This window comes from Brassica napus, chromosome A5 (assembly GCF_020379485.1).
Source record: "Brassica napus cultivar Da-Ae chromosome A5, Da-Ae, whole genome shotgun sequence".
In the NCBI taxonomy this organism is placed as follows: Eukaryota; Viridiplantae; Streptophyta; class Magnoliopsida; order Brassicales; family Brassicaceae; genus Brassica; species Brassica napus.
The window spans coordinates 5,068,497-5,093,296 of record NC_063438.1 but is presented as its reverse complement, the minus strand read 5'-3'; the positions used below and the strand labels follow the sequence as shown (position 1 = coordinate 5,093,296).

Here is a 24,800-nt window from a genome sequence, read left to right as displayed (position 1 = left end):
CCCACGCATGCCAGGAGCTTGGCTCAGGTGACACTAAGTGCACTCAAAGCAACTGATCATCTCAGGTAACAATGTTAGTAACCAGCCACAGTGAAGATTAGTTTCACAAAAGCAAAAGCAGTTAAAGACTCTTTGATTAGTTTCACAAAGAGTAAATTTAACTTATAGCAATATTGGTATTGTTCTTAAGATAGTTGTTTCTCCTAATCTCTAATCATAAAGTTTCACGACAGAACAAAGAAGTCGACGCATTTTCCAACCCCTCTCCCATAACAAAATGTCGTCATCATCTGCAATAGCCACCTGGGACCGGTTTCATTTTCATTGATGGCAACCGTTGAAGAGATGTTATGGTGGTTCTCAGCAGATCATCATCTCCAACAATCACCCGCAGCTTCCTTGAGAATTCCTCTCTAGAAATCTTCTTCTCCTGCAAGATCACACACACATATTCCGACGATGACATCTTGGCATATAGGTAATATAAATGGGCAATGACTCGAAATAGTTTCACTATTATATACCCTAAGTTGTTGGTAATCAGAAGTGATCAAGTCCATCTCTTCCTGAGTAACTTTGCTTGAAATTGCATTGAAGAGCAGAGGGTAAGGCATCAAAGCAGAACCGGCACTCTTGTTTCCATTTGTTACCCTTCCTGTCCCCTGCTTTAACCAAAACAAGCCGCATCACTGTTCTCAAGTCCCAATCAAAGATACACGTTGACTAACTGATAACAAGAATGTTCCTCAGGTACAATAAAAAAAACTCACATTTGAGACAGAACCTTTGGCTCCTTCCAAGGTGAGCCGTGAGTTCTCAGAAAGCAAACCCCCTGCAAAAACGGTATAGGCAACAAAAAATGTGATGTTCAAAATACTCATATGTATTTAGCCATGAACATTTTATCAATGTTCTAAAAATCTAGGCGACCTCAACTATTTTTTACAAAATCGGTCTAATCACCTGCCTAAACAATAATCCTCTATAAAGCACCTAAACACCGCCTAGCGATTTCTTGAACATTGGTCATTACTACCCCAGAGGTCACAAGCTGATCTTCAGCAAGATCTATATGCTGTATATCCCATTCAATGCGTCATCAGTAGATTTTTTTTGATGGAAACAGTAACTTTTTTTTTAATGTGAAAGGAGAAATCACCTTCAGCATTGGGGATAGACAACAGCTTGAAGCTAACTACAAATTCTGGATAAACATGAGTGTTCACATTCATGTTCCAGACAAGATAATGCTTCGGACTCAAAACATTATCAACTCCATTATCATACTCTTCTCCACCAGTAAAGAACTGCGCTCTATCACCACCCCCAAGAGGCTCCATGTTCCCCATTATCACACGGCACAATACCATGTGACGTACACCGTTTTCATCAATATCACAATGTGTAGCACTGTAAAAACATTATCCTCCACACATGTTCTTAAAGAGAGAAAACATAAAAAAAAAATGAACTAAACTAAACCTGAAGTAAGGGCAGTCTGCAGCGGTTAAGTGAACCCCAACACCATACTTAGACTTTTTGATGAACTTTCCACCAACACCAAGTCCATGCTTCATGACCTGGGTTTAAAAAAGCGTGCTAAGGCGTCGCTAAGGCGTGAGGCGACCTTGGTTGGGAGGGTCACCGCCTCGAGGAGATGAAGCGAGGCGAATTCGAGTAAGCGTTGCTTCAACCTCGCCTCAAGCCGCCTTTCACGCCTCACGCCTCATCACGCTTCATCGCTTATGCAACTAAAGGTAAGATTCCTATCACAAGTTATTAACATATAATATTCACTTTCTTTTATGGTTTCAAAACTTCAATTCACTTCGAACTATTTCGTGTCTTTACATTTTTGAATAGATATTTTCAAGCGTGAATCTTATCCAAGTCTATATTCTTTTTTTTCTGGTTCTATAAATCTTTTGTTTCTAAATCTATGAAGCCTTAGGTTTATGTTTAGTTTCTTTTAAGGATTTGTTGGTTTGATTCTCTTTTTTTGAAGACTTTATTGGATCAATTCTCTGTTTTATGCTCTGTTTATGAATACTTATTAATTTTTAATTTTAATGATTTAGGATAATGACAAAGAATGGAAGAACCTGAATGATTCTATGACTAACCACTAATCCTACGTGTATTTTTTCAGGCTACGCCTTAAGTTGGTGAGGCGGTCTGAAGCGACGCTATAGCTTTGAGGCGAGCTTGACCTTCCTCACCGCCTCAAGGCTTGAAGCGCTTTTTTAAACCCAGTTCATGACTGAAGATAAGAGCTTCTTCTTAACGGGAACCCATGCGTATCTAATGTTTGCATCTCCTCGGCGTGACTTAGTGATGTCAGCTTGTTTGTTAAAAAGAGATTGACGAGCTTTGGTGATGTCACCTGAGAAACGATACGCATTAAGCAACTCTACATCTCCTAGAGTGGCCATACCCAAAACAAATTTTTCTTTGACAGCTTCTACATCAACTTCTTCTTCATCAGCTGGCTTGAGGCCAGAGAACATATTAGTCCCAATGCTGCTGCAGCTATCCTCTGACGACTCATTCAAAGATGGCTGAACAACACCATTGACATCAACTTCAAGGTGCAGCTTGATCTCACATTGATCTTCCTCACAGTCCCTTTCATAAACTTGGGGGAAAAAGCATTTTCCAGCAATGTCAATCCATGCAAGGTGTGTTTTCACACCTGTTTCCAAGTCTAGGCGATGCATGTGTAAGAAATCAAGAACAAAACAGCGTCCGGACCAGTTTACCTCAATCACAGCTCTCTTTGCTTCAAGATCGTTCTTGATACTGCAAATAACGTGGTCAGGCAAGTCAGTCCATTCGCCGTTCTCATAGAACATCACACGCTTTGGCACTCCTGTCTTCTTGAAGTAAGAGTAGTATCTGACCAAAGACTTGCCAGAGGGATTCTCAGAAGCATTAACTTTGTTTCCACTATTAAGCTTTTCGGTTGGTGAGAGCACACGTTGCAGCTTTGCAAATGACCTTCCAGAATCACAGTAATCAGGATGCTTTCTCTTTTTTCCAGGTCCATCTTTAAAACTACTATCCAATACCTTGACGAAGTTGGACTCCATGTCTATCTAGTAACAAAGCTAAACCTAAAACCTTGAACAGAAACTCAGCTAACACGTTTAAATCTCTAGCAGTCCTACAGATGGCAACACATCAACAGCGTCGAAATAAGCTGCAAGAAAAAAGGAGTATGCATCAGATATTAAAAAAAAACTGCAGTGACCGTATATATAAGTATTTAAAATACTTAAAGATTCACAAGGAAATATAATCTCTTATAATACAGTAAGGAAGTATAAAAAATAGAAAGACTATTGATAGATTATCATGCAGTAAACCACATCACAAAAGACACTGCAACAAACAGTGATTCATGAGTTTTCCAGGCAAAACATCAAGCTTAGTAGAAACAACACTACCGATACAAAGATAGTACGCGTGGAAAGTGGGACAGTGACTCAGCAGGGAAGTTCTTTAAACACACACCGAAGCACAAAACATACAAAGAAAACAACAAAGAGGTGCAGAATAGCAAATAGAACAAACTAATCCAGAGTATATATATTGATAAAACCCGTCAGGAAAAAGTTTGAGGACTAACCGGGCTGACATGATTTCATCTTTGGTGCCTTGATAAAAAGTAAACAGACAAGAAAAAGTCACTGTCTTTCTCTCCAGTACGTGTACCTGCACGACAAGCCAAACCAATAAAATTGTCAACCTTAAACGGCGGAAACAGACCAACATACAACAAACAGGCTTAAAGTCAAAACAAATTATTTATCTATCAATACAATCTTATCATAACCAAAAACCACCTGAATATGCAATCAATAAGAAGAATTATCGGAGAAGAAACAATAGTACAGATCCTAAATTCAACACAGTTTCACAAGTACAATACAAATTTAAAACAATTCTTTCCAGAAAGCCACTCAAGAGCCAAAAAATTGTAATCTAACATGGACTAAAAAAAAGGAACATCAGTTCATATAATCAAAGATAGAATATAAAAAGAAATTGTTCGAAAATTTTGAAAAAAAGAACCTTAATGACTTTTGTTTTTCAGATGGATGGCGGCAAGGTAAGGGTAGAAGAATGCTAGAGCAACGAGAAGCCTAAACCAGCGACGGCGACGAAGAAAGGGTTTAGAAGACGGCAAGCCATTTATATATATATAGAGAATTTAAGAAGGTCGGTCTCTCCGGCGAAGAAGCTATAGGTCGGCGGGGTCTTGCCTTGTAATATTGGCGTGGACAAAAAAGGCTTTAATCCTTTCATTACGAAATACAGTATATTTTTAAAATTTTTATTATTATTTTTTTCAACTATGCCGGTTTGATCTATTACATAACCCGGATTTGGACAAGGCTTTGGTTGTTGTCCAAAACATAGGACTTCGTGGAAACGACGTCGTTTGATAAATTCAGGGTTATAATAGGCTTTCGGCCCAAGTAGTTTCCTTTTTAATCAGCTTTATCCTTGAGACAAACTTGGTTGGTTCAATTCATGTGAGAAGCCTCATGAAGTACTGTCATTGAACATGTTGCTTACATAGTTCTATAATTTTTTCTTTTATAAAGCTATTCGGTTTGCCCCAAGAAAAACATACTTAGTGCTACAAAATGAATTAACTCGAAAGCGTATCATACTGTCTGATCCGAGTTTGAATATGTTCTAACTATTGCCAAAAAGTGAATCAGTTGTCTGTTACGATCTTCCGTATCCAAAAGTTAACCCAAACTAATAAGTAGCGATAATTTAATTTACAGAAATAGTTCTCTCGAGGAATCGAACTCATAGTTGATGTGATACACACCAAACCCCAAAAAGTTACTATTTGGTTGTTTACATAGTTCTTGCTGGATCGTTTCCTTTCTAGCTCATTTCTCTCAGGAATTCTCTCCTGTATTGAAACGTGAGTATTTATCACTTATTACACACAATTCTTTTCTCTCCCCACACCACCTCTCTGCACATGGTGATCATTAACTTCCTCTTATAAGTCCTGTCACTACATCCTCTTCTGTACTTACAATCTCATGACATGTTAAACAAACGTTACTAGTTTTTCTCAAGTGATGGAGCCAGTTCTAGGATCTATACAAAAGTGATGAGACCAAATACCAAAATCAGCAATAACACATTCAAATGAAATTCCAAAAAAAAAATCTAAATTAAAAAATGGTATATTGGATACATAAGAAGTACATTGCCTCAGATTCACTTCTGCAACTAGGATTCAAACCACTTTAGTAGCTTACGTAGTACACAGACAGGACCAACCATCTTCAACAAGGGCTAAGAAACTATTCCGGACCAATTGATCTCTAATACCTAATATCCTACAAACCATCTGTTAGCAAAGAACCGCCGAGTCTTGTTGTTGTGGCTGCTGCCACTTTTTGTAACACTGTATTTCGCTGTATGTTTTTTTCTTTCACGTTGAGTTTTTGTAGGTATCATCAACCTTTCTCTCTGTGACGCCTGGTTGATAGGCTTCTGGTTCTTGGTCGTCCTTGTCCATGTTAATGCCTTCAAGTGAAGGGAATGATAAAAGCTGATCCTGCAAGAACCAAAACAAATATACAAACTTAGTTACTAATTACTGTTTGTTTGGTTGGCTCTAAAAACTTTTGTTTTTGTTTTCAACCTTGAGAGAGGTATTCTCAGAGGTGAGCTCATCGCACTGGCTTTTGAGCTTGTTGATTTCTGCTCTGAGAGTTGCGTTTTCTTCATTCAACAACTCAGCTCGTTGTGCCAGTTCATCACATTCCGCCTGAAACACACAGACATAAACTACTTCTTCTATGTGTTCTCACAAGGACGTGATTTAGATTTATGTTTAGTACCTGTTTACGCAATCTGGATCTTCGAGCAGACTCCCTATTGGACTGCTTCCGCTTCTGTCGCTTAATTTCTCTATCGTCCTGATCGCAAGACGAGCATTTTTGAGTTTTCGGGGATCAATTTTTTTTAATGTTTGAGTATTTATGAGAAGGAATAGAGCAGAGAAATGCAGACGCACACACCTGTAACCAGGGTTGTGAATGGCCACCATCTCGTGAGACTGGAGCAGCGACTCCAGGAACAGGTGCAGATGCTTTCCCATGCATCCCAGGTATAGCGGCTGAAGTAGGAGCGCCCCAATATTCCATCCCAATGTTTAAATTTGTTGGTGGGCCTGCAGCTGGCATTGGCATGATTGGCACGGTCTGACTCACAGGTAGAGTAGGTGTACCATTCCGGGGGGCATTAGCAGAATCACCATTCTCTGAATTTTACAAAACAATAAAGCACTCTCACAGTGTTAAGTTACATGAATAAAATGAAAGGAAAAAAAACTAAAGGATCATGAACCAACCATCCCTCCCCTCTTGTCCAGATCCCGAGCCCTACAGGGACATCAAAGTAAATCCGAATCACAACTATAGTAACCATAGACAGAGCAAATACCTTAAAGACTATTCAAACGGAACGATCATCCAACATAAACAGCTTAGAGGCAAATTCATACAACTAAATTGTTTTTTTCTTATGTGTGTCAATGTGCAAAACTACATGAGAAAATATACGAGATTGACAGATATGAATAGGTCAATCTAGTGGTTGGATAGAGAGCCTACATTAAGATAAATGCTTTCCAAAACTTACATTTTGAGAGTTCGCATCACTTCCTTCACTTGAACCATCAGAAGCACTCTCTCCACTGTTATCTCGAAGCAGTGAAATAATGGTGTTATTATCTAATAAGTCCAGAGAAAGTCTAAATCCTACGAGAATAGCCACATCCCTTAAATTGGAGAAAGTCAAGCAAGTTACCTTTTAGAGTAAGCTCCATTAGCTGATGCTCCTGAGTTTTTCCCAGGCTCATTGTTCTTTCCTGTAATCATGTTCAAACTTCCCAAGCTTCCTCTTGATCTTTTGATAGGCAATTTTTCCTTCACTTCGGATTGTTTAGCATCACCACCCTCAGCGCCGCCTGTAGTATTCCCCTGCATTAAATAATCTCTTAGTTATGATCCGGTAATAAAAGAATGGTAGCAACAAAAGAAAATTATCAATGAGGAGACGCAAACTCACAGAAGCTTCGGTCATTCCATTGGGAGAAGGCATAGCATAGGGGCTATATGGATAAGATCCCTGATACAGAACGAAATAAGTTAATGAAATAATCAACAACCACACCGTTTCAGTACATAGCCCAGAGCAATAAAAATATCGTACCGGAGGCATTGAAGGATGCCCGTACATGCCACCTGGGGGATACATTGCAACATAAGGATGAGGTGGAGTTCCATAAGGAGGCATCATATTCATATGCTGCAAAAAGTTCACCATTCATCAACCAATCAAAGCTACTAGTAGTTGGAGTTAATCTTGACTCAAAAGAAGACCAGTTCCCAAAACAAGCAAATATCAAATCAAAAGCTACAACTCAGGCAACCTAAACCTCAAACCTCCAAGAACTCTGAAAATAAAAGTCAATAACCCATTTGCAACTTCCTAACATGAATACTGATATGCACATCAGTATAAAAAGGCGATGAATATAAGAAACAGTAAGTTTACCTGAACCCCCCACATATAAGGGTGAGGTTGTGGACTTGAAGCCACAAAACCATGAGGCGGCATAGGAGAATATGCCTGTCAAAACAAGAAACCAATAAAGATCAAAAGAAAAAAGATAGAACACCACAGACTCAGAATCTGTCTTATACCTGAAAGCCAGACCAATCAGGAGTAGCCATGCCAGCACTCACAGCCGAGGAAGGCTCCTGCAAACACATAACGTTGTCAATTATACAATACAGAATCACAACTAGCTGAAAATCGTGGGAGTAGAAGTAGAACAAAACCTGTGAAGAGGGAGGAGGAGGAGGAGGCGTTGTAGGTTCCTTCTCTTTACTAGATTTCTCCATCTCATTGCTAGCCATTATCACCAGTGAGAGAGAGCTACCTACCTGCAAAAGACGAGCTCAGCTAATACACCACGAGATCTACTTAATTGCATAAACCCCACCACCACATCCAGCAAATTCGACATTCATACTGATAATTAAACCAATAAAGGTCGTCTCTTTCTCAATCAAATTAGCGTTGTAGGTAACAATGTCAGAGCTGATAAACACGATAACGACAAAACCCACTACTAAAAAACAGAAACCCTAGAAAAAAACAAGTCGAATTCAGACAGGAAACGCAGAATCTACCCACAAAGACACGAACTTTGAGATGCGACAGAGATACCTCACGACCGGGTGATGTCTGAAAACTCTGAAGAGAAACTGGGGATCTAGGAGCTTTGAAATTTGCAAGAGATTGAGGGAATCAATGTCTTTGACCAAAGACAAATTGCTTCCAACGGAAAAGAAGAAGAAGAAGAAGAAGAAGAAAGGAAGGGGGCGTGGAATTCACGAGGAAGACAAGTTGCTTCTTTTGCCTATATTAAGTATTTATTTATATAAAAAACCCTTCCTCCAAACTTATTTATGATTTTACCCATGTACTTCATAGTCAAGAACTATTTACCTTGTTGAAAAAGTTTTCTTTTTCAAAATTTTAACTTGTTATATGATGATACCCTAAATTGTTATTAACAATACTATGAACTATTTATTAAGGGTTATAATTATAATTATCAAGTCACTGAAATTCGTTTTTAATTATATTCAAAAATCAAATTATTCATTAAGGGTTCATCTTTTAAAAAAAAGTTAAAACTTTATGATGTAAATTTTAGATAAACACAATATAAACTATTCTTTGATAACGATAAATAAAAAATTATTGAAATTTGTTTTCAGTTATGATTAGTTATATAATAAACAGCTAGGTGTTTTGCCCGCACATGCGGGCATAATCATCTTACGAATATTTATTATTTTATGTCTTATTAATCCAAAAATTAGCATTATGAACTAATATTTAATTATAAACTGTTTATATCTTGGTTTTTAACTTTATAATAAAAAATATTGTTTTCAGATAATAACACAATATATATATAAGAATTTTCTTAATTTTAAATATATTTTCACAATTTTATTATATTAGTTTATAATTAATTATTTAATATAACATATAAATTTAATATTACTAAAATAAAATGCCTGTTTTATTATATGTAAAATTCATTACTGGTTTTGTGAAAATTAATAAATACTCAGTTAAAAACTAATAATAAGTCAATGACCTATATAAAAGCTTAAAACCTAATAAATATGACAAATAAGAAAATAAGAATTTCAATATAACATATAGATTTAAATATTATTAAATCAAAATTTATTTTTAATTATATATAAAATTCATTACAGATATTTTTTAAAATTAATAAATTAGTGATTCAGCTAAAAATTATTAATAGATTAATGAGTAAGCTACAACCTAATAAAAATATGATAAATAAGAAAAATTGACTAAAATCATAAAAAATATTACAAATAAGCAAAATCAAAATAATTATATATCTAATTACATATTTTATAGTTATATTATTTAAATTAAAAAATTAATGACTCAACTAAAAACTATTAATAAATTAATGACTCAACATAAACCTAATTAAGATATGACAAATAAGAAAAATTACATAAAATCATGGAAATCATGACAAATAAGCTAAATCACTTCATAAATAATAATATAGATGAATTTTTTTTATTAAAGATATGAACAACCGTAATAGTTCTAACTTTTAACATGATAGCTCGAATGCGTGAATTAAACTTAAAAATACTCATGTAACATAAAATTATATATAGGGACTTATCTGTCTTTCTAAAAACTTTAAAATTTATGATGTAAATTTTTGGGCAATTCTCCATAATAGCATTTTTGAGTTTTTGTCATAATAGCATTTTTTGTCATAATAGCAATTCTCCATAATAGCATTTTTTGTCATAATAGCAATTCTCCATAATAGCAATTCTCCATAATAGTTTTTGTCATAATAGCAATTCTCCATAATAGCATTTTTTCCATATATAGGGAAAGAAGTGTGCAAAATTTTACGGGATCGATGTTCCTTCACTCGAGTTTCAATTATGCTACCAAAAGAACTTTAGAAAGCTTAAACCATTTCTTAAAATTTATCCGCCGAACTGAACTGTTAAAATCCATGACGTTTCAGCTGAAGGTGTCTATCAGAGATTTTGGGTTTTGGAGCTTTTGCTCCTGTAAGCTCTTTAAGCTCTAGAGCTGCTTTTCTAGCATGTGTTTCTTTGATGCTTCTTAGTTTTATTAGAGGATATATACGAATATGTTAATATAGATTCGGATATATTCAAATATGTTAATATTCCTGTAATCTAGATATGCATATCTTCGGATATTAGGAAACGTTGTATGTATATATACTTTGGTCTTTCGACCTTGATCAATACAAGAAAACCATTACCCTATTCTAGGTTTCTTGACATGGTATCAGAGCTCTAAACAAGCAAAAATTTTCCTTTTCTGAGTATTCATTACATCTTTCGTTACCTTCTTCTTAAATTGCTATCATGGGAAGCAAAGACGGCGACGATACGACACAAGAATCAGGCGTGAAGAACTCGGAGTCTTCACAGAACCGTGTTGAGACTAAACGCAGGACCATATCACCTTATGATCTATCTTCCAGTGATAATCCGGGATCCGTTATTTCTCAACCGTTACTTAAAGGACCTAACTACAATGAGTGGTCTACGAATCTCCGTATGGCACTTAAGGCACGGAAAAAGTTTGGCTTCGTTGATGGTTCTATCCCACAGCCACCTCAAGATTCTCACGACTTTGATGATTGGTGGACCAACAACGCTCTTATCCTATCTTGGATTAAGCTTACAATTAACGAGTCTGTTCGCTCTAATCTCTCTCATCTTGAGATTGCTAGTGATTATTGGGAACATATTCGTCGGAGGTACTCCGTTAACAATGGCCAACGAGTTCAACGTATCAAAGCTGAGCTCGCCACTTGCAGACAGCATGGATTATCGATCGAACAGTACTATGGCAAACTTATGCAACTTTGGACCTCTCTCGCAGAGCATCGCATCACTAAAAACTGTGGCTGCCCTATTGGTGAGAACTTGGAGAAAGAAAGAGAGGAAGACCGTCTTCACGAGTTTCTCAAAGGTCTTGATGAATCTCTTCATGGATCAGTCAAGTCTAATCTCTTGTCACGAGATCCATTACCTTCTCTGGATGTCGCATACAGTGCTCTCTTACAAGATGAAGATTCTAAACACACTACTCGGGTCTTAGATGAACAAACCGATCATATGTCTCACGCGGTTAGAACAACCTCTGTTCCTGCGACCTCTTCTGGAACTTCTCTGTCTCGTGAAGAGAGAATGAAACTCCATTGTAAAAGCTGTGGACGTAAAGGACATCTTGCCGACAATTGCTTCCGCTCTCTTGGTTATCCTGAATGGTGGGGAGATAGGCCTCGTGGACGACTTCCTTCTGGAAACAATGGTGGACGAAGCACCACTACTGCAAATCGCTCCACGACTTCAGAAACTGCACGTGCGCATGCTGTGACACATTCCTCTCAGCCACAGCACTCTGCGCATGCTCTTACGCCCGCTGATCGAGTAGGACTTACAGGCCTGACTGAAACCCAGTGGAATACGTTGGTTACAATGCTCAATGATCACAAACCAGCAACCAATACACTTTCTGGTAAGTCCACTATCTCCTCTTGGATTGTTGATTCAGGTGCGACGAACCACATGACCGGTTCACTTACCTACTTATCTGATATACGGGACACTGTCCCATTACCTGTTAAGCTACCAGATGGTCGTATTACACTTGCAACACAGCAAGGAACAGTTATTCTTAGCCCTTTACTCACGGTTCAAAACGTCTTATTTGTTGAAGGCCTCCAATGCCATCTGATTTCCGTTTCTCAGTTGACTAGACAGAAAAGATGTTTGTTTCAGATCACTGACAAAATTGGATTGATACAGGACCGCATTTCCAAGACTCTGATTGGAGTGGCTGAAGAGTCAGGCGGGCTGTATTTTCTGCGAGGGATGGAGTTTGCAGGCGCAATGCATCAGGAGAAACCAGTGACTTCAGATGTTTGGCACCAGAGATTCGGACATCCCTCCTTTAGAGCTTTGGATTTTTTACCTATTTCTTTACCTACGAATAGTATGATTCAAAATAAGCCCTGTGAGATTTGTGTAAGGGCAAAGCAAACTCGTTGTTCTTTTCCAACCAGCATTAATAATACTACAGCTATATTTGAGATGGTGCATTGTGATTTATGGGGACCTTACCGCACTACTTCTCGTTCTGGTTCACGATATTTTCTGACCTTAGTTGATGACTACTCTCGTAGTGTCTGGCTTTACCTCTTACCTACTAAGCAACGTGTTTCTCAAACACTAAAGAACTTCATTACTATGGTTCAAGTTCAGTTTGATACATGCATTCGCAAGATCCGTAGCGACAACGGAACCGAATTTATGTGCTTATCGACATATTTTCAAGAGCACGGTATACTACATGAAACCTCATGCGTGGGCACTCCACAACAAAATGGTAGAGCAGAACGAAAACACAGACATATTCTCAATGTTGCACGCGCACTCAGGTTTCAGGCTTCTCTTCCTATTGAGTTTTGGGGAGAATGCATTTTGACTGCAGCATACCTTATTAATCGCACTCCAACTGCTGTGCTTCGCGGCAAAACTCCTTTTGAAATGCTTTACAAAAGGCCCCCACCGATATCTCATCTACGAATCTTTGGTTGCACTGCTTACGCGCATAATCAGAACCATAGAGGAGACAAATTTGCTTCTCGAAGTATTAAAGGGGTATTTCTTGGATATCCCTCTGGCCAAAAGGGTTGGCGCGTCTTTGATCCTGACACAAAGAAAATTTTTACAACTCGAGATGTGGTCTTCTGTGAATCAGATTTCCCGTATGCTAATGGCTCCTTACTCTCTGAGTCATCTGAGCCAGTCATGATCTTACCTGCCTCTCCGGATCTTATTTCTCCATTACATTCCGCTTCGCACGAACCTGAAACAGAACAACGTGCTACTTACGACACTACTGAAAAAGAACAGATCGCGTCCTCTAACTTACCTACAGAGACTGCTCCTTCTTCATCGACAGATTCAGATACAGCAGAGGTCTTAACACCTGCAACTGTCGAAACAGAACAGTCAGCTCCTCTACCCGATATTCATATTAATACTGAGCAACCGTCTGACGCAGCTAACGATCAGACTACTACGGCAATAGAGCCATTACCTACGCCTACAGAAGTACCATCTGTGGCAGATTTACATTCTCCGCCTACTTCCCCGATACAAGAGCTTGGGCGTGGTCTAAGAGCAAAGAACATACCAGCTAAGCTACAAGACTACGTCCTACAAACCATCACACCGTTTGTGTCTCGTTCTTCAGAGGTTCCTTACGGACTTGAATTCTATGTTGATTGTTCGCGTTTTTCTGAAAGCCATCGTCACTTTCTCGCGGCTATCACATCGTTGAAAGAACCTACCTCCTATCGTCAAGCAATATCAGACGAGATTTGGCGCAACTCGATTAAGGATGAATATGTGGCTCTTGAGGAGAACGGTACTTGGGTTGTTGTTGACTTACCTCCTGATAAACATGCTCTCAGCTGCAAATGGGTTTTTAAATACAAATTTCAAGCAGATGGGACTTTAGAACGTCCTAAATCACGGTTGGTTGTTTGTGGAAATAGCCAGGTTGAGGGCGAGGATTATGAAGAAACTTTTGCGCCTGTCGCAAAGATGACGACAGTTCGAACTTTCCTACAAATCGCAGCATCTCGTAACTGGGAGGTTCATCAAATGGACGTCCATAATGCGTTTCTTCACGGTGATCTAAAAGAAGAAGTCTATATGCGTCCTCCACCAGGGTTCAAAGGTTCTGATAAAAACAAGGTCTGTCTCTTGAAAAAGTCACTTTATGGTTTAAAACAGGCTCCTCGATGCTGGTTCGAAAAACTTTCTTCTTCGTTAGTGTCCTATGGTTTTACACAGTCGCTATCGGATTACTCTCTGTTCATCATGGAACGAGGTGTAGAGTATACTCAGGTTCTTATTTACGTGGACGATCTTGTTGTATCAGCGAGTTCTTCATCCCTCTTGGCATCATTTAAAGCATATATGAATTGATGCTTTCATATGAAGGATCTGGGTATTTCCAAATACTTTCTTGGTCTGGAACTGGCGCGTAGTCCTCTTGGAATTTATCTTTGTCAAAGAAAGTATGCTCTTGGCATTATCGAAGAAACCGGTCTTCTAGCTGCTAAACCAGTGGGGTTTCCGGTGGAACAGAACCAAACTCTTGCTCTCGACAAAGGCCCGGATTTTGCTGATGTCGCTGCCTATAGAAGACTTATTGGACGTATTATTTATCTTGCCGTTACACGTCCAGACCTTGCTTACTCGGTTCATCTGCTTGCTCAGTTCATGCAGAAGCCTAAACTCGCTCACTGGAATGCCGCTTTACGAGTTGTGAGGTATTTGAAAGGGAATCCAGGCCAGGGTATTCTCCTTCGAGCTAACACTGATCTCAAGTTATCTGTTTGGTGTGATTCGGATTGGTCAGGTTGTCGAACTACACGTCGCTCTCTCACCGGATGGTTTATCACTCTTGGTGGCTCACCCATCTCCTGGAAAACACAGAAACAAGACTGTGTGTCTCGCTCGAGTTGTGAAGCTGAATATCGAGCTATGTCGTCCACTGTTCAGGAGGTTCTCTGGATACGCAATCTTCTAAGAACATTTGGCATTACTTTTACTTCTCCGATTCCTCTACATTGCGATAGCAAATCGGCAATTTACTTGGCTGCTAACCCGGTCTTTCATGAGCGTACGAAGCATGTTGAGAACGATTGTCACTTTATCAGAGATGAGATTGTCAAAGGTGTTATTGCCACCAAACATGTTTCTACTCATTCTCAACTTGCGGACATCTTCACTAAGCCACTTGGAAGGAAAGGTTTTGATGAGTTTCTTCCCAAGTTGGGAGTTCTTGATCTTCACTCTCCAACTTGAGGGGGGGTATTAGAGGATATATACGAATATGTTAATATAGATTCGGATATATTCAAATATGTTAATATTCCTGTAATCTAGATATGCATATCTTCGGATATTAGGAAACGTTGTATGTATATATACTTTGGTCTTTCGACCTTGATCAATACAAGAAAACCATTACCCTATTCTAGGTTTCTTGACAAGTTTTCTTCGAAGTTGCTTCTTCAAAGACATAATCCTCTTCCGAAGTAGAGCTGTCAGCTGTATTTTCTTCTTCTTCTGAGTTTGACTCTTGTATTTTTTCTTCTGCATAAGAGGGGCCCTCATGTTCCGAAATCTGAGGAGATTAAAGACTCCGATTCTGAAGGTTGCACCTCATTTTTTTTCTACTCTCTTTCACAATGTTTCTAGTTTAGACCTTGTCGAGTGTGTTTCTCCTTTTATTTGCTCGTCTACTTGTGTGTGTTTTATTTTACCTATTTCTTTCTTTTACTTGTTAAAACATTTCTGTTCCAAACGTTACAAAAAGAAAGTTTCGTTTCAGAACATTGTATTGTTACTTGGATAATAGTAAAGCAGCTAAAAGAGAGTGCAAACGATAGTTTTAATGACACTCTTCGTTTCTTTCGACGAAACATTTAAGAAGCCATTCGATAGGAAAATATGTCTTATGTCCAATAGAAAAGTTATACTACAACTATAGTATTCACCTAGCTTAGTGTCTCTATGAATTGGTATTCTCGTGGCTCATACGATTCCCATCTATACTTCCGCGGCTGATAAGTTTTCACAAAGTTGTACAATCTCTTTTCATTGTATTATTAGTTGTTTGAGAATTCGTTTTAAAGAAAAATCGTAGCTAAGGTTTTGTTGTTGGTTCGTGGTTCCTTCTGAATTATTAAAGAATTAGAATGATATAAATCGCATAAATGGTCTTTATATAAAAAGGATGGCGTCTAAAATAACACTTAGAAAGACGTCTAGAGAGAGAGAGAGAGCAACACAAGAAACATTTCGTCCGATAAGTCTATTATTCAATGGAACACAAGAAGTAAAGTCACACTTGGAAGTAAATAGATAACTAAACAAGAGACGTCTCTCTTAGGTTTCACTACTCACTACTCGTAGCATAGTACTACTCCAATCTGCAAAGGGAACCAAATCAATCAATGTAAAGTAAAAGACATTTGGAAGATATTGTGCTACCTTTGTTTCTTGGTATCTTTCTGGAAATCTGTCTTGGCAGTCCCATAGTATTCCACTGTCAAAAAAAAAAAAAAGAATCAACCAGTTTCAAAAGAAGAAGAATACACAAGGGACAAATGCATAGAAACAAGAAAATGATACCTCCGGCGTTGGGTTTAGGCCTGCAGAAGACATGCTCGGTGAAGGTATGTTTAAGGTGGCGCACCCTTGCTTGGAATGGTTTGATCAGACCATCATAAGGATCACGAACTTCAAACGTTATGAGAAACATGAATCCAGCAGAGTAGTGAAAGTTGGCTTTAACAACGCTCACAAACTCGAAATCTGTCTTCTGTTTTTTTTGTTTTTTTTTTAACACAAAAGAAAAGAAACAAAAGGTTATTTATTTATTGGAAGCACAATGAAGAAGAGGTATGAGGAGGAGGAGGAGCTCTCACATATGTTCCATTGCGACCATCGAGGGCTTCCTTGGATAGCCTCACGAGTAAATCTCCAGTGGTGTCTGGCTCATCCACGAACTCATTTGCGTCGAGGTAAGCACGATGGTAGTTGAAAACGCAACGGAAGCTATCGAAATCGATGTCGAAACCCTGTGTATTTCACATGTAAATAATCAAACATATTCTACTATTGCAAAAGAAAACAAATAACGACGAATAGTTATTATTATGACCTCGCTATTTTCTACTTCTTCTTTAAATCGTTCTTGCTCTTGCTCAGGTGTGTAGATAGCCTTTTTGGGATCATGCTTAGGCGTCTGATAGTTATAATCCCCAGGTCGCCAAAACAAACACGCATCTTCGAGCCATTGATTCCAGCCTGAGTCAGAAGACATGTTTATCCAAATAGAATTCGGGAGAGTAATTTATAAAACATTCGACTCGAAACTAAACTTGAATCGTACCTTCAAATGCTTCAGTCATCGCCTCCCTCCCTCTCCTTGGAACCCTAATTTGTTTTGAGATCGGTTCCCCTTCTTCTGGAACTCTCTCTAATATAATAGCAACCGATTTTGTATCCGTTTCCCTCTCCTTGCATATTTTCCATATTACATCCCGCCTAGTCTTCCATATTTTACAAAATTGATTTGCAGAAAACCGATTTTTACAAAATCTAAAATTTTTGATTGGATTAAAAAATAAATTTTTGGAAAAACAAAAATGAAAAACAAAACAAACTAAACACAAACAAAAGTCAACAACTAAGAGCATCCTCATTAGTGAACTTATGAGGGATTTACACAGATTCTAAAAAAAAAAAAATTAAAATAATGAACAGTGATGAAACTGCTTTTCCCCAGCTCTTTCCAGTGAATCTGTATGTCTCCGACGGGTTCATCACTGTTTCACAGATCTTACAATACGTGACGGTCTGCGATTAATTTTTTATTTTTTTTTTATAAATTAAAAAAAAATTAATAATAAAATATTATTAATAGGGATGCTCTAAGTTTACATAATAGCAATGGCAGCTTCAGGATCAGACCGAGACTCTGGTAACAACGCAATACACCACAAGACCCTAGCGGAATCGAAATTCAACAGCGGCTACTTGACTTCAGCTCTGAATCACGCGCGTAAAGCTCTCGCCTTGTTTCCGGACACGGAAGGTGTATCCTCCATGGTCACCGCCTCCGACGGAGATACGCCGGAGTGGTACAAGATTCTAAAGGTAGAGCCTTTCTCTAGCATCGATACGATAAAGGAACAGTATAGGAAGCTAGCTTTGGTGTTGCGTCCTGATGAGAATCCGTATGTGGGGTGTGAGGAAGGGTTTAGGCTTGTGAATGAGGCTTTTGAGGTTTTGTCTGATAAGGTTAGGAGGAGTGAGTATGATATGAAGTTGAGGATTAGGATTCAGAGTGAGTTTGGTGCTTGTGATGGTGAAACGTCGACGGTTTCGAATGGAGCTTGTTCTTCCAAGATTATAACTTATACTAGGAGGAGGAAGCGTGTTGGTGAGGGTGGTGAGAGCTTGAGAAGAGGGAGTGAGGGAGGGGAGACGAGAGAGGAGGAAGAAGAAGCTTTAGATAGACATGAGAGATTGGATGAAGAAGATGAAGGGATGATGACTCTAGCTGAAATGCAATCAGTTTTGAAGAGAAAGAAACCGAAGGTGAAGTTGAAGATCACTGAGGAAAATAGCACTAGAGTCTCTAGAGAAGAACATGAGATATCTTCCGGTGATGAAGCTTTGATGGAGATGAGCATTAACAAGGAGAAAGAACCTTTAAAGAATAAGAGTGGTACAAAGAAGAAGAAGACGAACCACAAGGAGTTAAGTGAGGTAGTGGACTTAGAATACGTCCCACGGGTTGATAGGAAGAGAGATTGTGGTAAGTTGAACCAAGAAAACTACATGGGAGACGAGGATCTTGAATTGTATGATTTTGGTAAAGACAGGATGCCTAGAAGCTTCAAGAAAGGGCAGGTTTGGGCGGTGTACGATGGTGGTGATGATGACAGAATGCCTCGGAGTTACTGTTTGGTTAGTGAAGTCGTCTCTTTGAACCCTTTTAAGGTATGGATGAGCTGGTTAGATTTTGAGAGGGAGAAACTGATCTCTTGGGTGAAGATCAGTTCTTGTGGGAGGTTCAGGGTTTCAGAGAAAGCTTTGGTTGAACAAGTGAAACCCTTCTCTCACGTTGTCAACTGCGAGAGGGTTGCACGAGAAGTATACCAGATATATCCTAGGAAAGGCTCGGTCTGGGCTGTTTACTCTGAGATAAACTCAGGTCTTCAGAGGAGAAAGACCAGACGCTATGAGATTGTTGTGTGTTTGACTATGTATAGCGATGCGTATGGCTTGAGTGTAGCCTATTTGGAGAAGGTTAACGAGGAGTCTAGCAACTTGTTCAAGAGACGGGATTACGGGTGTAATGCGGTCAGGTGGGTTGAGAAAGATGATGTTGCGGCCTTGCTCTCTCATCAGATTCCGGCTAAGAAGCTGCCGGAAGATCAAGCTGGAGCTGGTTCGAGAGAGTCTTGGGTGCTTGATCTTGCTTCTGTTCCTCCTGATTTGGTTGCTGCCACTTAGTAAACATAGAGAGGTGTTAGTCATGAGGTCTCACGCCCTCCTGTGCTTTTTGAGTACGTAAGAAGGAAGAAGATGACTCAGCAGAACGAGGTGGGAGAGGGCAGTGACGTGTCCAAGTAAGCACGTGCAAGGGGAAGTCACGTGAAGAGTACGGAGGAGAGGAATAAGGAATAATCGTTGGTGAGCTGGAGATCTTGCCCAACGGCCCACGTGACATGTTGGGATTGCTAGTAGTCGGTTATTGTCGTTTATTTAAGGAGAGAGGATTGTATTGTGAGAGGCATCAAGAGATTTGATCAGTCTTGTAAAGGGAGTAGAGAGATCCCTATAGAAAAGTCTCTCTAGTCCTGTAAACCTTTTTTTCGAATCTATACAATCTCTGTTTTCTCAAATAACCCATAACAACTTGGTATCAGAGCCTTTCTTTACTGGGAATCGATGGCCCCTACGAAGAAACCTGATGTCGATGCTGCGTTGGTGAACATGAGAGACGAAGTGAGTAAGATCGGAGCGGTCGAGCAAACGGTGGAGGATCTGAAGGAGAGCCTGAAAGAGATCCAAAGCCGTATGAGTGTGATAGAACGTTTGGAGAAGCGATGGGATGAAAGCGAAGAAGCTCGAAAGAAGGAGTTTGCGCTTTTGTTCCAAACATCGCTGAAGAAGCAGATGGAGGAAGAGGAGTCGCAACCCACCCAGCGTCCTGGCAAACAGATCGAGACAGAGGAGGATCGGAGCGGTCTCTTCCGTCCTGGTGCGTCAGGGTTACGATCGGAGACGGTCACGAGGGTCGGGGAGACGAGACATGAGATGGAGTACGGAGGACGTAACAACCCGTTGAGCCACCCTGATCGTCAGTGGCCACAAACAGAAGACGGATCTGACTTCCTGACGCGGAAGCTGAAGATACCCGTCTTCAACGGAGAAAATCCGGAGAGTTGGGTTTTGCGAGTGGAGCAGTACTTTGAGATGGGAGAGCTATCGGAAGAAAGGAAGTTACGCGCGGTGGGGACGTGTTTTGACGATGATGCACTGATGTGGTTTCGGTGGGAGCGAGATCGGAACCCATTTGTGAGCTGGGAACAGATGAAATACCGTGTGTTGGAGCCGTTCTCCACGACTCACGACATCTCTGCTCGTGAACGGTTGATGACGTTGAAGCAAGAAGGTACCGTGAGGGAGTACATCAAGGATTTCATATCGCTGGCATCCAACGCACCGGAGGTGTCGGATACTATGTTGGAGACGGCGTTTATGATTGGTTTAAAACCCCAAATCAAAGCGGGGGTTAAGTTGATGGAGCCCAGAAGTTTGCGGAAGATGATGAGCGTCGCAAAGCTTGTGGAAGAATGGGTTGGGTACGCAGATCCGTCGTCGGAATCTCGTTCCGGGAAGGGGTTTAAGGGAAGCAGTTCGTCGGGGTCGTCAACGGTAGCGTTGAAGAGCGGAACGGGCTTTGGTGGGGGATCTGGGCCCAATAACAGTTCAAGGCCCAATACCACTCGAGAGTACGACAAGCCCAAAAATGAGGAAAAGAAGCAGACGGCGCCGAATCCTGCTAACGCAGGGAGAGGCAGAGCGCCATTCCGGCGATTGTCACCAACTGAGTTTGCTCGTTACAAGGCGGAGGGGCTCTGTTTCCAATGTGGGGGCAAATCGCACTCGAGGCGTGATTGCCCCAACAAGGAGCTGATGATACTGGTGGTTCAAGGAGATGACGAAGGGGGGAAGGACGAGGATGAGGAAGTTGGGGAAGAAGAAGAGGAGGAGGCGGCGGAGTTCGCAGAGTGCGCCGCCCTGTCCACGAAGTCGGCGATGGGGATATCCTCACCTCGAACTATTAAACTTCGCGGGACAATCAATGAAGTACAGCTCATCGTGTTGATAGACAGCGGAGCTACGCACAACTTCATTGACTACCGGTTGATGAGACATCTGGGGTTGTTGGCCGAAGAAACCCGAAGCTATGGGGTCATCACGGGGTCGGGAGAACCAGTGAGAGGGGGAGGCATTTGCAGAGACGTGACTCTAAAGATGCAGGGATACTCGGTTACCTCCGACTTCCTGCCTTTGGAGCTCAATAACGTCGACATCATACTGGGAATCCAATGGCTCGAGACGCTGGGCGAGATGAGAGTTAATTGGAAACTACAGACAATGAAGATACCAAGGGAGGGAAAAATGATAACGTTACAAGGTGAACCAAACATTTGCAGCTCCGAAATCTCATTCAAGGCTCTGAAGAAGGTGTTGGATCAGAATGAGTTGAGTTTCGTGGTGGAGTGTAGAGCAGTGGAGACGGAGAGTAAAGAAAAGAAGAGAGTTCCGGAAGGGTTGCAGAGGCTGATAGCTCGCTATCAGCGAGTGTTTGAGGAACCAAAAGGGCTGCCTCCCTCGAGAGGGAAGGAGCACGCGATCACGCTGGAGCAGGGAAGTAACCCAGTAAGTGTTCGGCCCTTCCGGTACCCTCACGCTCAAAAAGAAGAGATTGAGAAGCAGGTAACTTTGATGCTGAAGGCGGGGATTATTCAAGAGAGTATCAGTCCCTTCTCAAGTCCAGTTCTTCTGGTGAAGAAGAAAGACGGAAGTTGGCGTTTTTGTGTAGACTACCGTGCACTGAACAAAGTCACGGTGATGGATAGCTATCCCATACCAATGATCGACCAGCTGTTGGACGAACTGAATGGAGCAGTGGTCTTCTCCAAGCTGGACCTACGATCAGGCTATCATCAAATAAGGGTGAAGGAAGAAGACATCCCGAAGACGGCATTTCGAACCCATGACGGACATTATGAGTTTCTGGTAATGCCCTTTGGACTCTCAAACGCACCAGCAACGTTTCAGGCGCTAATGAACGATGTATTCCGACCATATCTCCGGAGATTCGTACTAGTGTTCTTTGACGACATACTGGTTTTCAGTAGGAGTCAGCAAGAGCATGAGACCCACTTGAGCTTGGTGCTAGAGAAGCTACAACAACACACACTGTTTGCCAATGAGAAGAAATGCGAATTTGGGTGTGCGAGCATCGAGTACTTGGGGCATGTGATATCAGCCAACGGGGTGGAAGCTGATAAAAGCAAGATAGTGGCAATGACTGAGTGGCCAATTCCTCGCAGCGTGAAGGATCTGAGGGGCTTCTTGGGTCTTACCGGCTACTATAGGAAGTTTGTTCAGAAGTATGGGATGATTGCGAAACCAATGACCGAGTTGCTTAAGAAAGATAAGTTTTGTTGGAATGAGGCGGCGGGGAGAGCGTTCCACTTGTTGAAGGAAGCTATGACTACAGTTCCCGTTTTGGCGTTACCGGACTTTGGGGAGCAGTTCGTGATTGAATCTGATGCATCGGGAAAGGGCTTAGGGGCGGTTCTCATGCAGAACCAGCGGCCCATAGCCTTCTTCAGCCAAGCTCTTTCTGAGCGACAACAACTCAAGTCAGTATACGAGCGCGAGCTAATGGCCATCGTATTCGCAATACAAAAATGGCGCCATTACCTACTTGGGAGGAAGTTTCTGGTGCGAACAGACCAGAAGAGCTTGAAGTTCTTGTTGGAACAAAGGGAGATAAACATGGAGTATCAAAGGTGGCTGTCGAAACTCTTGGGGTTTGACTTCGACATCCAGTACAAACCGGGTCTTGAGAATAAGGCTGCAGATGCTCTTTCACGCAGGGGCATGACGACAGAATTATCGGCTCTGTCGATACCCACCGCTATACAACTACAAGATGTGGAGAAGGAGTTGTCTCTTGATCCAGGACTGCAACAGTTGAAGCAGGAAGTCAGCAATGTTCCCGGTAGTCATCCTGACTATACCGTGGTGCAGGGAAGATTGTTGCGTCGAGGAAAACTGGTCCTTCCAAAAACATCATCACTGGTTGGGGTCATATTGAGGGAGTTACATGATGGAGTAATGGGCGGACATGGAGGAGTTCAACGAACACAGAAGAAGATCAGTGATCTATTCTACTGGACCGGTATGTTGGGAGATATACGGAAGTATGTAGCGGAGTGTTCGGTGTGTCAGCGTCATAAGTACTCGACCCTAGCACCGGGTGGTTTACTGCAACCGCTGAGCATCCCAGAGGAGGTATGGGAAGATGTGGCTATGGACTTCATCGAAGGGTTGCCAAAATCTGAGGGGTACAACTCAATCCTGGTGGTGATTGACAGGTTATCTAAGTACGCTCACTTTATCAAACTCCGTCATCCCTTTACGGCGACAGAAGTGGCTGCATTATTCATACAAGAGGTGGTGAAGCTTCATGGATTTCCTAAGACGATAGTCTCGGATCGAGACAAGGTTTTCACCAGTCAGTTTTGGAAAGAACTGTTCCGTTTGGCTGGCACTTCTTTGTGTATGAGTACGGCGTATCATCCACAGTCAGACGGTCAGACAGAGGTGACAAACAGAGGAGTTGAGACATACTTGAGATGCTATACAAGTGATAAACCGAAAGCTTGGGCGAAATATCTGGCGTGGGCGGAGTTGTGCTACAATTCCTCGTTCCACTCCGCTATCAAGATGACTCCGTTCAAAGCAGTCTATGGGCGAGATCCTCCATCTCTTCTAAAGTATGAGACAGGATCGACATCAAATGCGGATTTGGAGGGTAAGTTGGTAGAACGTGATGGTATGTTGGCTTTGTTGAAAGAGCATATTCATCACGCTCGACAGGTGATGAAGAAACAGGTAGATGGGCATCGCCGGGAAGTAGAGTTTGAGGTGGGTGACAGAGTGTATCTCAAGATCAGGCCATATCGACAGCAGACACTAGCCAGAAGAAACAATGAGAAGTTGTCTGCTCGTTTTTACGGGCCTTATGAAGTGTTAGCAAGGGTGGGAAAGGTGGCTTACCGTCTCAAGTTACCAGAGGGAGCTAAGATACATCCCACCTTTCATGTATCACAGCTTAAGAAGGCCGTGGGCGACGACAACCCCACAATGTCGCTACCGGCACAACTCACAGCAGAGGGAATATTGGAAGCTCAACCTGAGAAAGTGCTGGGCACACGTGTGAATCCGAGTTCTAAACAAGAGGAAGTGTTGATTCTGTGGAAAGGATTGCCATCGTATGAGAGCTCGTGGGAATGGAAGAAGGTCATTCAGGGGCAGTTTCCAGAGTTTGACCTTGAGGACAAGGTCAATTTCGCTGAGGGGAGTAATGTTAGTCATGAGGTCTCACGCCCTCCTGTGCTTTTTGAGTACGTAAGAAGGAAGAAGATGACTCAGCAGAACGAGGTGGGAGAGGGCAGTGACGTGTCCAAGTAAGCACGTGCAAGGGGAAGTCACGTGAAGAGTACGGAGGAGAGGAATAAGGAATAATCGTTGGTGAGCTGGAGATCTTGCCCAACGGCCCACGTGACATGTTGGGATTGCTAGTAGTCGGTTATTGTCGTTTATTTAAGGAGAGAGGATTGTATTGTGAGAGGCATCAAGAGATTTGATCAGTCTTGTAAAGGGAGTAGAGAGATCCCTATAGAAAAGTCTCTCTAGTCCTGTAAACTTTTT

General features: G+C 41.1%; 4 protein-coding genes across 6 annotated transcripts; 1 reads left to right on the top strand and 3 right to left on the bottom strand.

Moving 5' to 3' along the window:
- Window positions 1-43: 43 nt before the first annotated feature.
- On the bottom strand, window positions 44-4,303 carry LOC111199680 (probable inactive poly [ADP-ribose] polymerase SRO1). Of its 2 annotated transcripts, none has more exons than XM_022689772.2 (8): window positions 4,075-4,303; window positions 3,629-3,714; window positions 2,262-3,199; window positions 1,483-1,580; window positions 1,160-1,410; window positions 771-832; window positions 525-665; window positions 44-430 (listed from the first exon to the last, which is right to left on the bottom strand). In XM_022689772.2, exons 3-8 carry the CDS (start codon window positions 3,087-3,089, stop codon window positions 287-289), a joined length of 1,524 nt encoding a protein of 507 aa, XP_022545493.1. In that variant the 5' UTR covers window positions 3,090-3,199; window positions 3,629-3,714; window positions 4,075-4,303; the 3' UTR covers window positions 44-286. The 2 variants fall into 2 exon arrangements, with proteins under 2 accessions (XP_022545493.1, XP_022545495.1); XM_022689774.2 differs by having other exon boundaries at window positions 525-662; window positions 4,075-4,302.
- Window positions 4,304-5,179: 876 nt separating this feature from the next.
- LOC111199679 (bZIP transcription factor 16) lies at window positions 5,180-8,480 on the bottom strand. 2 transcript variants are annotated; one of them, XM_022689770.2, is made up of 13 exons: window positions 8,278-8,480; window positions 7,887-7,991; window positions 7,749-7,805; window positions 7,600-7,674; window positions 7,255-7,350; window positions 7,111-7,170; window positions 6,850-7,022; window positions 6,682-6,736; window positions 6,392-6,422; window positions 6,060-6,301; window positions 5,880-5,957; window positions 5,681-5,806; window positions 5,180-5,593 (listed from the first exon to the last, which is right to left on the bottom strand). In XM_022689770.2, exons 2-13 carry the CDS (start codon window positions 7,962-7,964, stop codon window positions 5,468-5,470), a joined length of 1,197 nt encoding a protein of 398 aa, XP_022545491.1. In that variant the 5' UTR covers window positions 7,965-7,991; window positions 8,278-8,480; the 3' UTR covers window positions 5,180-5,467. The 2 variants fall into 2 exon arrangements, with proteins under 2 accessions (XP_022545491.1, XP_022545492.1); XM_022689771.2 differs by having other exon boundaries at window positions 7,887-7,987; window positions 8,278-8,462.
- A 7,564-nt stretch (window positions 8,481-16,044) lies between these two features.
- LOC111200015 lies at window positions 16,045-17,639 on the bottom strand. Its single transcript, XM_022690701.2, has 6 exons — window positions 17,161-17,639; window positions 16,930-17,075; window positions 16,694-16,846; window positions 16,398-16,587; window positions 16,257-16,311; window positions 16,045-16,195 (listed from the first exon to the last, which is right to left on the bottom strand). The coding sequence occupies exons 1-6, from the start codon at window positions 17,471-17,473 to the stop codon at window positions 16,186-16,188; spliced, it is 867 nt and encodes a 288-aa protein (XP_022546422.2). The 5' UTR covers window positions 17,474-17,639; the 3' UTR covers window positions 16,045-16,185.
- An 81-nt stretch (window positions 17,640-17,720) lies between these two features.
- Window positions 17,721-19,675, top strand: LOC111199891. Its single transcript, XM_022690508.2, has one exon. It carries the CDS (start codon window positions 17,721-17,723, stop codon window positions 19,290-19,292), a length of 1,572 nt encoding a protein of 523 aa, XP_022546229.1. The 3' UTR covers window positions 19,293-19,675.
- The last annotated feature ends 5,125 nt before the right edge of the window (window positions 19,676-24,800 follow it).

Bases quoted from the DNA above. Each gene is read 5' to 3' on its own strand.
- LOC111199891 (XM_022690508.2), top strand. From the start codon at position 17,721: ATGGCAGCTTCAGGATCAGACCGAGACTCTGGTAACAACGCAATACAC.
- LOC111199679 (XM_022689770.2), bottom strand. From the start codon at position 7,964: ATGGCTAGCAATGAGATGGAGAAATCTAGTAAAGAGAAGGAACCTACA. The intron at 7,023-7,110 runs GTGAGTTTGCGT...TATTTAATGCAG, and splicing joins ATGGAATGACCGAAGCTTCT to GGGAATACTACAGGCGGCGC. The intron at 5,958-6,059 runs GTGTGTGCGTCT...TCTTGCGATCAG, and splicing joins ATTCACAACCCTGGTTACAG to GACGATAGAGAAATTAAGCG.
- LOC111200015 (XM_022690701.2), bottom strand. From the start codon at position 17,473: ATGAGGATGCTCTTAGTTGTTGACTTTTGTTTGTGTTTAGTTTGTTTT. The intron at 16,588-16,693 runs GTGAGAGCTCCT...CAAAAAAAACAG, and splicing joins ATGGTCGCAATGGAACATAT to AAGACAGATTTCGAGTTTGT. The intron at 16,312-16,397 runs GTATCATTTTCT...TTTTTTTGACAG, and splicing joins GCCTAAACCCAACGCCGGAG to TGGAATACTATGGGACTGCC.
- LOC111199680 (XM_022689772.2), bottom strand. From the start codon at position 3,089: ATGGAGTCCAACTTCGTCAAGGTATTGGATAGTAGTTTTAAAGATGGA. The intron at 1,581-2,261 runs GTCATGAACTGG...TTTTAAACCCAG, and splicing joins AGAAGAAGCTCTTATCTTCA to GTCATGAAGCATGGACTTGG. The intron at 833-1,159 runs GTGATTTCTCCT...CCGTTTTTGCAG, and splicing joins GTCTATCCCCAATGCTGAAG to GGGGTTTGCTTTCTGAGAAC.